The 16,037-nt window shown below is 32.1% G+C and overlaps 1 protein-coding gene and 1 long non-coding RNA gene across 2 annotated transcripts; both read right to left on the bottom strand.

Moving 5' to 3' along the window:
* Positions 1–523: 523 nt before the first annotated feature.
* LOC126880230 (uncharacterized) lies at positions 524–2,521 on the bottom strand. Its single transcript, XR_007696505.1, has 2 exons — positions 2,015–2,521; positions 524–798 (listed from the first exon to the last, which is right to left on the bottom strand). It is a non-coding gene; the product is annotated as an uncharacterized LOC126880230 (long non-coding RNA).
* An 8,194-nt stretch (positions 2,522–10,715) lies between these two features.
* LOC126880812 (zinc finger MYM-type protein 5-like) lies at positions 10,716–15,812 on the bottom strand. The gene is made up of 3 exons (XM_050644874.1): positions 15,449–15,812; positions 14,055–15,024; positions 10,716–10,726 (listed from the first exon to the last, which is right to left on the bottom strand). Exons 2-3 carry the CDS (start codon positions 15,016–15,018, stop codon positions 10,716–10,718), a joined length of 975 nt encoding a protein of 324 aa, XP_050500831.1. The 5' UTR covers positions 15,019–15,024; positions 15,449–15,812.
* Positions 15,813–16,037: the final 225 nt, after the last annotated feature.

Below are 16,037 nucleotides of genomic sequence, written 5' to 3'. Positions count from 1 at the left end.
TTACTGTGCAATGGGGAAGTACATGGACATAAAGTTAATAGAAGTAGAGAATTAGATAAAGTGGTACGTGGAGTAGTGTGTGATAGAAAGCTACCAATAAAACTAAAAGGTATGTTCTATAAGACTGGCTTAAGACCAACTATGTGAACTATAATGTATGGTACTGAATGTTGGGCAGAATACACTTCCGAATTTTATGTCTTGTTTTGATGTTTTTTCAGGTTAAAAAGTAGTGACCGGAAGTTTGGCAAAAATGACTCAAAATTAGTGATAGCCTATATCAATAGATGAAAAGTTCACAAAGAGTTCTAATATCAACTTTCGGACATGTTGGATGAAAACTTAGGACTTATGAAGTCCAATTGCTTGTTTAATTTTTCGTATGCATTAGAATATCACTCCGTATTTATTTACTGTTACTGCTAAGAAATCTCAAAAACTGAAGAACTACTGCCTTGTCTAAAGAGCTAATGGGAAAACTAATAAGAGGACATTTCTATTTCTACAGATTAAAAATTAATAATACATTCGAATTATAAATTATATTTTGATTTGAGGATTTCAACTTTACAATACCAATTATAATAAAAATAGTATTTCAAAAGAACAAGTAGTGAACTATGAATACAACTTAACAATATTTTCACAATCACAACTTACATAAATAAAATTATGAAATTAAAAAATGTGACAAATTCGAGTATTAAAAGGTACTCTTGCTTTAAGTCGGTAAAATACACCGTCCGGACACTGGTTTCATAATAACTTCAGTTCTTCTTTTATTAATATGAAGAAAATCTAAAATAAAAATTAGGTAAGTTTAAAAAATATAATTATATATTTATGTGTACAAAATCATAATTATAACCAAATGATAGTCCATCATACTGATTTTGATCTACCTTAATTACTTTTGAAAGGAAAACCATATCACGTTATATTTTAAGGAATATTTAAAAAATACATATATAAACATTTGCAAAAACTTCCTATTAATAGTTTTTTATGGCTTTCATAACATCATTAGTTGCGTTCGCGGGTACCTGATTTTGTCAGAAAATTGGAAAAATTGTCAGAAAACACACGCGCATTTTAAAATAATATAAATATTATCCTTAATAGATAAATATACAAGGTATATTTATCCAGTATAATTTAATAATTAGTTATTAATATTAATTAAAAGTAAATATACCTTGTATATTTATCTATTAACAGTATTATTTATATTGTGAGGTTAGAAATTATTGTCAGCGACAATTTGTCAACTGTACCTGCGAACGCACTTATTATCATAATGAGCTTGACAATTATGTCAACCTGGGTCTGCTACTAGTGAAGTCGTCAATTCTTCATTGAGAATCGTAAGTTCTGCTTATGCATCATTCATACATCAGGTCAAAACAAGAATAGTTATAAACAATAAATAAATTATTATCAAGGAATATAGATGCTCTATATTCATTGTTATTATTAAGAAAAAACTGATATCTTTAGCATACTGACTTTTAAGAAATCCTGATATATTAAGTATATTATCCTAAGAAATAAGTATATTAATATTTTGCATGCATTTTTCAATGTGGACTATCATGATTTAAATTAAACCTCTTAAAACAATTTATACAAATATATAAGGTGTTTTCTACAGGGAACTTTCATATGTTGAATTAAAGTACATTTTACGCTACAGTGATCTACAACAATACAGCTAAAATGTACTTTCACTAACACAAGTATATATAATTTAAAACAAATTTAGTGATTAGAAGTCTAATGATCCAAAAAGGCCAGTAGGTATCAGATCCATAGACATTGGATCTTTTTGTAAAGTGTGTACTTATCTTTTGAAATATGTAAGTATGTACATACAAGGAGTGAAGTACATATATTACATGTATAAACTCAACAAACACCACAATTGGCCTTTGCATGAGTTAATTAATGTGTTAATGTTTAATTAATTTAATTTTACTACAGATACCTATGGAAACATAATCAGAACAACACTTACCATTTTCCACATGCATTACTTCTTTTATTTTGATGTCTTCAATAATAACTTCTCTATTTATTTGGTCCAAAGAATTTCCATCATAGAAATAACTATTTTTATCAGTCTTAAAGACTCTTTATCACGGTTTTAACAGAATAGGAACATGATTACAGCATCACAGGGGTTGTTAGTATTTTGGATTTTAATTTTACATTCTTCTTTGTAAAAATAGTTTTCTGCTTGCTTTATTTCCATTTTACTGATTTAAGAAAATAATATCACATTCATAGCACATAATAATATACATAACTACCGATTATTAATATGAAAATAAATTAGTAAATTAACCAAAACAACAATTCCCAAACACAACCTCACAAAATTCATGAAAATCAGATGGCGGCGGTCACGACCAATCAGCAAACGTATTCACTGTCATCGGATGCGCACGGGAAACTGAATTTTGGTCGACTTCGCGCACATTCACCAAATTGGAACATCGAAAACAATGTATTTTTCGGGGAGTGAGCTTCTGACTGATTCCTCCTATACTGTGGTGCCGTAGTAGTTAGGCGTAATGTCATATGTCATGTCACTTTCTTATTTCTCTCTAACCTTACAATTTTTATTTTTTGGAATTTGAAATGGTTTTAGAAACTTGGAAGTGTTAAATGTAGAATGTTGATAACTAATAACTGCAAATGATTATGAAAACATGTACTGTTCCTGTTAAGCTTAACCAAATGGAGAAAAAACAAGGCTTAATTAGAAATAGTTGGAAGATTGTTGCAAAAAGGGTCTTATATTCTGTTAGAGATAGTTTATGTGAATATTTTTTATCTGACAAGAATCATATACCTACAGAGAATATTTTTAAAATAAATATCAACAATATTGTGATGAAACTAGTAGTGTACATAATTTTTGTATGCATGAAATTGAAAATATGTATGGTGTGTACTGTTCAGATCAACCAAATGGATTTATGGAGAATTAATAGACCATGGATCAACAGAATCATTTGGAAGAATGTTGCAAAAAGGTCCTATATTCTGTGTCTGAGATACATTATATATTTTTCTTCTTCTGGCAATGCTGTACACAGATTATTTTAAAAATAAATATATCAAATAAATTTTTGGTAGTTTCTTATTGCTACTTTCAATATTAATAATATAATGTATATGCCTTTTGTTACGTCTAGCAAATCAAAATACTGAGAGGCTTAATTTTAGTTCCACACACAACCAATTTATACGCAACTTGCAACAAATTAATATTGCCTCTTAATTGTTTTGTTATGTCCACCTTTACCAGTCTGTTTCTATTCGTTCTGTATGTAATTTCTTTCTTTTAACTATTATATTTTGTGTTATATATGACATATTTAGTATACTAAATTGTTCCAAAATTTGTAAAAAATTGTAACTATTGGGCTTGTCCTGTGGAAATAAAAAAAAACAAAAAATTGTGATAACATGTGAGTTCCTTTATTTCATAACGTTTTGGCTTTCTGTTCCTCAGGTAGGACTGGGTTAGTAGTCACCCTGAGAAGCAGGGTCTTCCGACATTGTTATCACAAATGGTAACATTGCTCCAGTAGTGATCCTTTCTCGAGTTAAATTGCTCTTTTGGTAATTTGCTACATTAGTAAGGTTACCTGGATTGCTTTGAAATTTGCACAGTATATTTTTGGCTACTTTTTATTTACTTTACATAATTTTCCTTTTCTACATTAAATTTATAGTTATACTCGATAGTAACAAAGAGTTTCTCTTATCCTGCCCCTTAAATGACTGTAACCTCAATAAAAAACTAGAGTCTATTATATCGACGGTTAAATACTGAAACCTCAAAATCTACGACTTTTCAGGATAGTGAAATAACTTCGTTGCTTAGTACATGTTTTTATCTCTTTTGCTAAAAAGTATGTTTTGGTATTTTTTTTTCAAAGTATTAAATAATAAATACTGAGAAAGAAAAAGCCTTTACTAAGCAGAGAAGTTTTTCACTCTACTGAAAAGTTGTAGATTGTAACTTATGAGGTTTCAGTATTTAAGTGTGGATATATACCTATATGAATGGTACAGAAGAATGGCAATAGTGCATTTGAATTTATTTGGAGAAAATTTAAAAACTTATTATAAAGTCAAATTTAAAAAATAATAATAATTACTTTGACTTTATAAGTTAAATCTTAATTTTCAATTTGTTCGAAACTAATCCAAATGGACTATTGCCATTTTTCGTCTATACCCTTCATATATTATTTATGAATATAAAAAAAAATTATTGGTTAAAATATTATTTTCAATCATTTTGTAAACTTTCCTGTTGTGATCTTTTATTATTACATAAATAAAGAAATAAAAAGACAGCAGTACAACTAATTGTTTTATTTATTATCAATAAACAAACTAAGTAATCTATAAAACATTAAAACAACAAACTAAATTAATAACAATGTAAAAAAAAACTATAAACATATCTGCTTCCTTGGCCTCAGGTGCCGTTTAAGTATTACGTATCAAGTATTACGCGGGGTCGGGGGGGGGGGGGGGGGGGGAGTTAAAAATCTTCAAAAATTGTGTTACGTACAGTGCGTTACATAGGGGGGGGTCTAAAATCGCGTTATGTAATACTTGAACGCTCCCTCAGCAGCACCTTCAGGATTCAATGCCTCCAAGCATGCACGAACATATTGAGAAAATGTATTATTTAAGATAGTTTTTTCTGCTTGAGAAACAAGACTACCTACCATTTTTTATGAAGCAGTGATTAAATTTGAGTGTAATACCCTAATTGATACTGTAAGAAATGAAAACTCACTTTTAAGTACTGAACATAAAAGAAAATGACTAACAGACTAGGTTTTTCTGGAGTTAAATGTGTGCACATCTTGTGATGTGTCTGATATTGGGACCGTGCCAGTTCGGCAAAGCGACCTCTATTTCTACGCTCTGTACTTTTATTCGCACTTTTAATTATATTGGCCAATTATATTAGTCCTGGTTGCTGGATAATTGTCAAGGCCATAGTCCAAAAAAATAATAAGAAGAAAAAATAAGATGCAGGTTATGTTATGCAAACGTAAACAGTTGTATGTAGTAAATAAAATTAGTTATTAAAATGCAGTACTGCAAGCAAAACACAATTAATTAAATTTACCTTTATATAATAATTGCATATCATATCAATATTGTGGAGCAATATATAATTTTCCTGCTTCAATGACAGAAGGTATGAAATATACGTCAATTTGACAATTTCAATTGACAATATGAATTATTTAAGATAGTTGAAATATTCTCCGCGACTCGCGCACGGTCGTTTCTCGTTTCCCTTCCAAGTACTTGCACACCGCGAATAGGTTCGTCCTCAAATATAATTTCAATAGGTGCATAAGAGACAGTGGAAGATGTTCTGCTGCCTTCTTCAATTTTTAAATTTCCTTTGTAGCCTTAAATGTCCCTTATAAAACAATTATAAGAATTAATAAACCAGAAATATATAGACTGACACTATAAACTTGGAAGAATGTTGTAAAAAGGTCCTTATATCCAGGGTGCTCAGTAAAAAAGTGTCTGTTGATTGCAGGAAGGTAAGTTACTTTCTGATGCCTCAATTCTAGCATGAAACTTATTTTTTCCTTTTCTAAAACGATCAGGATCACATCCACTAAAATCAATGAAAAAATTTAAATTTTACCAAAACGTTTTTTGTATTCTTACTACCACTAACTGTTTCTTTTGGTAATTTCATCTCATGGTGCATCTTTGTTTCCTTGCGTTTTTGTAATCTTTATGGACTTTATGCTATAGACTATAGACTATAAAGGAACTCGCAATTTTGCATAAGCTCTATGCCCTAATGTTTTCAATAGATATCTCTATATTCGCTGAAATAATAGAAATTAATAAAATATAGGACAAATCTTTTTTAAATTATTTCTTACCATTACCATAAATATAATTGACTGTACTCCAATACCATATTAAATATTAGAGGTATTTTAAAACTTGAGAATGTTTTCTGTATTTACAAACAACAAATAATTATTTAGTTTGTTTTGACAAACTTTGTCAGTTTTTATTTTTTATGCTGCTACGCTCAGCTACGCTACAGCTATTCGCTCCGAGCGTTAACAAAGTGTCAAAGCAAAATCGACCGACCTGCTCATGGTGGCGGTTTTTTGAAATTTTATAAGGACGCTTTGTGTATGTTTAAATGAGACATTTAAAAAAATGTCGTGTCACGCTAGTGATATTATGTATTGATATAAACAGAATATTGATTATCAGTTTGATTTTGTATGCATAACCTCACTATCGCAGTTTATGTCAATAAATATTTATTAACGAAAAAGAAAATATTTTGTTGCACTATAAATTACAGTATAAATTAATAACTAATGAATTCTAACAATTGTATTCGGTTATTATCACTACAAAATAAAATATTCAAGTTAAACAAAATAATCCCATAAGACTCAATGTTAAAACGTCCTTACAAAATCTGACAGCGTATCACGTGACTGTACGTAGAGGGGAGACGCACGGAGCCAATTAGAGAGTTGCCACCGGCAAATAAAGGATCCTTTATTACAGGATACTTTAATAAAGGACAAATACAGGACGGGTCTAAAAGAGTGGTATTGCAAACGCAGTTAAAGAATCTTTTATTTTGACAAATGACATGAAATATTTTTGTAAATATAAAAATAACCTATAAAATTCCATTTGTCGATATAAATTAAAATAAGATAATTGAAGAGTAAAACGTTAAATTTAATTATTTTGTCGGTGCCGGAGCCGTTAGTACTCATCCGCTATGAGAGAAATTTTTTGGAAAATACGAAAATATACATTATTTTAAGCTATTTTCAAAAAAAAATTTGCGGATTATCCATTAGTTTAAATGATAAAAGACTTTGAAAATTGGATTTTATACACTTTTTTAGACTGCCATATTGATAATTACATGTGACGTTGCTGGATGTTGCCAAATCTATAAAAATGTTTAGTTTTACAAGTAACAAATATAGACGCATTTTTATCATTTTAACGCCCGGTTTCATAATCAGTTAAAGTGGACTTTAAGTTTTAAGTTGGTACCCTTGTCAATGCAATTCATATGGGTAAATGTCAACGTTGAAGTGAACTTTAGTTAATGTTCACTTTAAGTTGATTATGAAACCGGGCGTACGTGGGAAAATGGAAACCTAACCAAACCTGGACCGTACGGGCATCGGTACAGGAGGGATTTTTCTCGATTTATCTTTGAAATTTAGGGATTTCAAAGTATAATTTTTATATTTATTGCTAGTGCCACCTACTATGTAGTAATTAAAAAATTCAAATTTAACAATACAGTTATCTTCAACTTTGTTGGCGTTTAATGTTGTGTTACAAATTGACAGCTGACAATGACATTTTCTTCTTTTTTTGTTAATATTGACAGCTGACAATGACATTTTCTTCTCTTTTTTTTTTGTTAGGACATAGCTGGTAACAAATGGTAATGGCAGTTTCTTCGTTTTCTGTTGACATTGACAGCTGACAAATGGTAATGACAGTTTTTCTTTTTTTTGTTGACATCGACAGCTGACAGTGACATTTTCTTCTTTTTTTTTGTTGACACTGACAGCTGACAATGAGTTTTTTTTGTTGACATTGGCAGCTGACAAATGGTAATGACAGTTTTTCTTTTTTTTGTTGACATCGACAGCTGACAGTGACATTTTCTTCTTTTTTTGTTGACACTGACAGCTGACAATGAGTTTTTTTTTGTTGACATTGGCAGCTGACAATGACATTTTCTTCTTTTTTTGTTGACATTGACAGCTGACAACTGGTAATGGCTGTTTCTTCTTTCTACTTTTTTGTTGACATTGACAGCTGACAAATGGTAATGACAGTTTCTTCTTTTTTTGTTGGCGTTGACAGTGACATTTTTGTTGACATTGACAGTTTCTTCTTTTTTTGTTGACATTGACAGCTGACAATGACAGTTTTTTTTATTAACATTAACAGCTGACAATGCCATTTTCTTCTTTTTTTGTTGACATTGGCAGCTGACAAATGGTAGCCGGTAATGGCAGTTTCTTCGTTTTTTGTTGACATTGACAGCTGACAAATGGTAATGACATTTTCTTCTTTTTTGTTGATATTGACAGCTGACAAATGGTAATGACAGTTTCTTCTTATTTTGTTGGCGTTGACAGTGACATTTTCTACTTTTTTTGTTGACATTGACAATGACAGTTTTTTTTGTTGACATTGACAGCTGACAATGACGTTTTCTTCTTTTTTGTTGACATTGACAAATGGTAATGGCAGTTTCTTCGTTTTTTGTTGACATTGACAGCTGACAAATGGTAATGACAGTTTCTTCTTTTTTTTTGGTGACATTGACAGCTGCTAATGACATTTTCTTCTTTTTTGTTGTTATTGACAGCTGACAATAACATTTTCTTCTTTTTTTGTTGACATTGACAGCTGACAATGACATTTTCTTCTTTTTTTGTTGAGATTGACAGCTGACAATGACAATTTCTTCTTTTTTTTGTTAACATTGACAGATGACAATGTCAATTTCTTCTTGTTTCTGTTCTATCATACACGGAATAGTAAACAATTATATGTTTATAATATTAAAATAATTAAAATCAGCTAATCACTTTCGTCACAACAAAATGCCATTATCAGAGCTTCGTCTCATAGACATAAAAACCACATAGAAGATTGGGCATTTTACAGTCCGAGAAGACAACCTATTGTAACCAAAATTTAATCTAATCAAAGCTTAATCTAAACAAAACTTAATCTAACCTAACATGAACAAAACTAATTAAGATGAAACATAATAGTGGGTGTACTTCTCCTACGGAGGAATACACATAGACATCCTACGAACGCCTACAGGTAACAATACACAGACCCAAGGTCTGGGGTCGTGCAGACCCCAGATTCTGGATACTTGAAGTACTTGCTGTGATCCACAGTTTTGTGAATGTAGCCACAGTTTTTCAAATTGGAATAACCTTTCCACTGGTCAGTCCAAATCTCACTACCTTCCCGGACGTGTTTTTTTTTATAATTCCCACTAATATCTCGCCTGTTCTATTCTCCACATATGTAACATACCCCCTTTATTAATTAAAAAACAAATTTTCAAATTTCAAAGATATTTTGATTTATTTAAATTACATCAATATTTGAAACAGAAAACCCTACGATAAAAATTGGCAACCTAGCACAGTCGCTGTCGATCTAAATGTCATATTTTGTGATTTTGTGAACTTGATTGCAAAAATGTTGACAGAGAGAATTTAAAATTTTGTTGGATTATAATTTTCAATATAATCCAGTATTCTAATAAAAAATAATGAACTATACCGCACTAATATGGATTAATAAGATATAAATAAAAGGTCAGTACCTACAAATATAAAATATACACTTCTATTATGTCCATAGATATATAATACTCTAGATTGCGTCCTCCGATCTTAAAATGGGTGACGGTTGCGACAGAGATAAATGAGCCTATTTGGTCGGTAGTCTCTTTCTAATTTAAGGGGAATATCGACGACGTGACTATCCCACTTTATCGAGTAATATTTGTTGACAGTTGGAGCGGGTGGAGACGAGAAATGGTCTTTGGTCTTCGGACGTGAGTAATCGTGGTTCGAATCCCATACCAACTTTACCTTTTTTATTTTTATTTACTCAATATTGCGTTTATTAGATATTTTTACATCTGAAAAATGGAGCTAAGTAAATCTAGCAGATAATAAATGTACCTATGTATAGTAAGTTAATATTGGAATACATATTTGTGAACTGCATAGTAAAATAAAAGTCATTCGTTATTAATATAAATTCGTCCTTATTCGAATGATGTGAATAATATTTGTTTTGCTTCTACTTTTTTAAAAAATTGTAACAATAGTTTCGTAAATAAAAATAATGTCTAATTACTTATAATTGAATCGGTCATTTCAAAAACAGCAAAGTCCACAATTTTGAGAAACTAACTTTTTGAGAGGAATAGACTCCTTTAAGATAAACGTTGTGTGCAAAAACGACACCAGTCCAGTAAAAACATTAGGAACAAAACTACAATATAACTCGGAATTTTGATGTCATCCATTTCATCCATCTTTCGACTATATTTAAGTTTTCTTTGCTCTTCTCTAAAATTAGGAATATGTGACTCGTGTTGTTTTTGAAATGACCGATTCAATTAATAAATCGATGGTGTACATTATGTTGATATTAATTATTGGTAATTTTTTACGAATATTCTTAATTACTTTATACTATTCTACCATTAACTTATTAAAAAAATAACATTGGCTTTTATATTTTTAAAAATCTATAGGTACCTACACAGTTTTTCTTATTTGTTATATATTTCTTTGCATAGATTTATTTTAGAGATGTAATAATATCTAATCAACGCAATATTGATTAAATTAAAAATAAAAAAAGTAAAGATTGGTATGGGATTCGAACCAGGATTATCCACGTCCGAAGACAAACGACCAGTTCTCGTCGCCATCCGCTCGAACTGTCAAACCATCTAAAATACTCGACGACCGAGTAGGATAGTGACGTCGTCAATACTCCCCTTGAATTAGAAAGAGACTACCGACCAAATAGGCTCATTTATCTCTGTCGCAACCGTCACCCATTTTAAGATCGTAAGGCGCAATCTAGATTATGTCTGAAATTAGTAAGGTTATGTATGGAAAAAACCAATTTTCAAAGTTGATTTTTATTTAAATGAATGGGTAATCCGCAAATTTTTTTTGGGAAAATAGCTTAAAACAATGTATATTTTCATATTTTCCTAAAAATTTTTTCCCGATGCGAATGAGTACTAACGGCTCCGGCACCTAGATTAGATACAAAGTAAGCTGTAAGTAGTATAACTGCCCATGTAATCACCTGTTATGTTGTTTTTTTTTTTTTAGATTTGCACTGTATGGATGATGGCACAGGAAGAGAACAAGAGTACAAGAACATGAAACATCTTATTATGAATGTATATGTATGTGATCCTCAAAAAATTATTTTACAAAACAAGATAGAGAAAGAGCTTTAAAATCCCAAGGATCCTGCAAAATGTTTATTTGGTGTACTAGTCGAATAATAGTATCTAAAAATATTGAAACTATTTTAAAACATATTACGGACACGAGGATGATATAGAGCACTTACATAAATACCAAAATCAGATAAATATCTCTTCAAAGTTTATTTTGAGACTTTCTTCAAAAATGTAAGTAAAATATTTGCATATCGATGGCGGAAAGGTAGGACTTCGTAACTGAAAAAATTTTATAACATGAGTTACTTCAGTTTTCGCTTTAGAATAAGTGTATCAGCAGCTATTAAACAGCGATTACAGCTGGGAAAGTTTCCGGAAGGCTTCCAAAAGGCTTTCCCAGCTCTAAAAGCTGTTTAATAGGTGCTGATACACTTATTATAAAGCGAAAACCGAAGTAACTCATTTTATACAAATTTTTCAGTTATGAGGTCCTGCCTTTCCGCCGTCGATATACACAATATAATTTAAAACAAGAATGTTACCACTAAACCAATTTTTTAAATATTACTCATGAATATTTACTACAGTTTACAAATTCAAACTAGTGTGTTTGATTCTCCTATACCTATATTTTACTTTTTTAGTAAACTTCAGACTGTTCAGGATAGCATAATAGCATAGGAGGCGAATTAAAAAGAATTAATTTACTTACAAGAAAAGATATCACAAACATTAAACTCGCTTATGGCATTGATTTGAAAGATGGGTATATGTACAATGATGATGCAACCAGTGTTTATTTTTGGGTTGAATGCTTACAGACTCATGTCCAATATTATTTTACAAACAACAGGGCATACTAATGGATATTCATTCTGAATTTAACATTTATGATTTTTGTCTTATTTTCCTTAATACTGTGCCAAAAGGAAATGTTAATTAAGTTTGGTAAATCCTTTATCGCAATCGATGGGCTCAATTCCTATGACTTTGAACTTATGACCATGGCCACCACATTCCATTGCGGGCCCTGTAACCAGGATCAGGCTCGGGCCCCCCTATGTTCGCGTGCTATGCTATGTTTCAACAATTTACATGGTAATTTTTTAGTTTACAAATTTTATTTAAACTGATGATTATTGATATTAAGGAATAATTAAGGCTATTATTTTAATCTAAAAACCAAACTTTATTGACAAAATTGTTGCAAACATAAAGTAAATCATTTATATTTTACTGAAAGTACAGTACATTTCCATTTTGAGATTGATTTCCCTTACTGACCAAGAATAAAATTCAATTTGACAAAATACTAAGAATGAGATTATAAGAAAGTTAGGAGCTAAACAATTAAAATGTTTTTTAAGTGTTTAATACACTGACAAGAAAACGCTTACTTTGATGTTTGATAGTCTATTTAATCATAGATTTCCTAGCTTTCTTTTCACTAAAATCATTTATAACATCAGAAAAGTCAACAGTTTTGGCCAATTCATTCTCAATTGCCAACATTGCCAGATGGTTCAGACGAGTTTGGCCAGTTGTGCTTCGTTGCCAAGTTTTAAGTGAATTAGACAACCTACTAAAAGACCTTTCAGCCGTTGAAACTGTCACTGGGATTGTACAGAAAAGTCGTATAGCTGTGCACAGGTTCAAGAAAATGGGCTGGAGGTTTTTCTCATATATTGAGTTTAGAAGCTTCAATGGGTCCTTTTCTGACTGGAACACTGTTACAAATACATTCTTCATATGAAGAGTTTCTTCAAATAGGGCTTCTGGATCAGCAAAGTCTGAAGGGTAATATGCAACGAGATTGGCAGTTTTAAGTTTCAGTTCCTCGTTGTCTAGATCCATGAAACCTAACACTGGAGCAAACAGGTTACAAATTTCTTCACAGCTTGCAAATCTGGTTTTCAAATCAGTCATAATGAAATCCAAAACAGGAAAGACCACAGAAGATTTGAAGTCCTGTGAAGCTTGTTGCTGAAGTTGCTCGGGCGTATTTTCAACACTAGATTTTCTTTTGAGAGAGAATTCTGGTATAATGCCAACTGCACCGGCGACGTGTTTTGCTTCGTTAAGAATGGTTTCCCATGAATCTCTTAGGGTCTGCAATTCAGTTAACAAATCTTTAATCAGTTGAGTTTCTGTGTTTAAGGAAATTCCTTTCCTTTGTATGATCTCATTTCTTTGATCAATGGAGGCCAAGATTTTGTGCCAAAACAATGATGTCCAGAGGCCTTTAAAAGATCCAAAGTACCTCTTCAGCGCGAAAACTGTGTTTCTGGCAGCTGGAGTCAAAGTAGGCAAATATTTTCTTCCAGGAGCAGGTCCAAAACCTTGAGGATCGAAGGATAATGTTTGACAATTGGTCGTACAGCTTGAATTCTTTCACTCCAACGAGTCTCGGAAAGGCTTTGTAAAGACAAAGGGACGTGTTGCTTTAATAATTCCCAACGACCAGGGCTGCTGGAGAACAAAGAATAGAAACTATCAATGTTACCAAAAAATGTCACTACGTCGTGGTTCAGTTTTGCAGCATTGACACCAACTCTGTTGAGCGAGTGTGCTCCACAGGGAGAGAATATAGCAGACTGGTTTTTTTCAAGTATTCTTGATTGTACACCTTTAGTGTGTCCCCGCATGTTAGAGCCGTTGTCATATCCCTGAGCTCGACAGTCAGAAAGTGGTACTCCAATATTGTCTAAAGCGGACAGAATTTCATCAGTTATAACCTCACCTGTTTTCCCGCTAAAGTTCAGGAATTCAATAAATCTTTCACATACTTCGAATGTATTTTTTCCTTCATTTTGAAAAACATACCGTAGAATTAGTACATTCTGCTCCTGATGGGAAATGTCAGGGGTGGCATCAGCAATAATCCCATAGAATACAGACTCTTCTCGTTGGTGCAAAATAGTATTCAGTAGTTTTTTACCACAGAGAGAAATAAATTCATTCTGCGAGTACCATGAGAGATAGTGAGCTTGACCTATCATACTTTTTTTATTCAACTGGTTTTCTTTTACTTTGGCTAAATGTTCACGAGTTACTTCGTCATATTTTCCTATTAATTCCAATACTCCTAAAAAGTTTCCATTGTGAACATCACCGATCTGGGTATTTTCCCCTTGGAAAGCTAAACCTCTACTACTCAAGAATATTGTTGTGTCCAAAATTCGTTGAAGAATAGCTTTCCATCTTGTTGCTTCACAGTTAATAATCTGTTGCAGATTGCTGTCGACACCATGTCCTTTCAATGATATCTGAAGACTTTTCCATTCTAGGTAGTGTTTTCTGTGCTCAGAGCTTCTTTCATGCATCGAAAATAACCTGTATAATCGTTTGTATTGTTGTTTTTCAGGGAAAAAACCTTCTTTTGCAAGTTTACTTTTGTTTTGGTTTGAATGGAAAATGCTACAGGGTAAACAATGAATGCTGTTTTTTGTTTCACTCCACATTAACCATTCACGTGGAATTGCTTTACATGTTCTGTTGTCTGTTTTCATGTACAACAATGTTTCATGGAAATGTTTTCCTGAGGGGTCAGCTGGAAATGATTTTGATCTGGCCTGAAAAGCTTGAAAACCACCGTAGTACAATACTATTTCCTGCCGTATTTTATCACTCATCACCGCAGGCCACGTATTAGGATCGTCAAAATTAAAAGTTTTATTGTCATCGACAGTATCCTTACTAAGATTTGGATCAGCACTAGCACATTCGTCATTACTTCCCTCACATACAGTAGACGTAGAAGCATTTTGGATTGAAGCTGAAGAAGGTTGGGTCTGTGAGGCTGATGTAGGTTCTGGATTGAAATCCGGTTGAAATTCTTGCAACTCTTCTTTTTCATTACTCTTAAAAAACTTCTTAATATCCTGGCGACCTTTAGCAGATTGTTCTAATTTTTCTTTCTGGAGCTTTCTTTTCAAAGCTCCAGACTTATGTTTATAGCTTGACATCTTAACCTGAAACAAAACACGACGGATAAAATCATAATAAGATCAATGGTTTTCGATCCTAAGCATAAGCATATAAATATTTGGATCTTTTACCGTTACCTAAAGTAAAGTTATGTGCTTTCCCATTGTATACAAACAAAACAATTGAGTAGGTTACATGTTTAAGTTGAAAAAGATACAACTATTGTTTTCCTTTAAATTTGCTTTTTTACACTATTGTGACGATCGGCTTTCTCAAAATGTATTAAAATTAATTATTATTTTTGTTTCGGGACGGCAAGAAAGCCAGATTACAGTACATATACAGTATGTCTAAACACTAATCTCTTGAATACCGTAACAAAAAACCAAGACGGCTTTAATTGTAAACAAACACAATTTTACTGTTTAAGAACATTTTAAACAAAGATACATTCAACTATATAATTACCTGTCAATAGTAATAGTAGAGCAGAGCACAACAATTAAACAATTCCGCCCATATCAAACGGAGTCAACAGACGAACTGATGAGAAGTGTTTATTTTTAGAACAAAGCGGAGAGACAAAGATAGACTGGCCGCGGAAGTGGGGGCGGGGCAGCTAGGCGCCTGGGGGAAGGGGAAGGTAGAGAGAGTGTGTGGGGCCCGAGCAGGCTGTTGTACACTAATATACAAACAACAGTAACTAGCATGTACGGTACGCACCTAATTCCTAATTATATCGTAAATAACCAATAACCTAGAATTAATAATTATTTCACAACACTCTGACTTTGTAATAATTATATAGGCCTATTTGAGTTTTTAATCTATGATCCCCTGTAAATATTCTGCAATTAAAAAAAAACAGGGCTAGGCCTGGGCCCCCCAGGAGCCCGGGCCCTGTGACCAGAGTTGCACCAGCCCCACCCTTGTGGGGGCCATGCTTATGACAGTATTAGTAAAAGATGAATTTGGGAATGGATTTTGTACTGCTTTCTTATTTTCAAATAAAAAAGATACCTACTTTAATTTACCAATTTTTTTAAATACATGTCTG

The sequence above is a fragment of the Diabrotica virgifera genome, chromosome 2 (assembly GCF_917563875.1).
Source record: "Diabrotica virgifera virgifera chromosome 2, PGI_DIABVI_V3a".
Lineage (NCBI taxonomy): Eukaryota > Metazoa > Arthropoda > Insecta > Coleoptera > Chrysomelidae > Diabrotica > Diabrotica virgifera.
Note: the sequence above shows the minus strand (reverse complement) of the source record. Positions and strands in the feature narration are given on the sequence as shown.

Coding starts and splice junctions, on each gene's coding strand:
- LOC126880812 (XM_050644874.1), bottom strand. CDS start 15,018: ATGTCAAGCTATAAACATAAGTCTGGAGCTTTGAAAAGAAAGCTCCAG.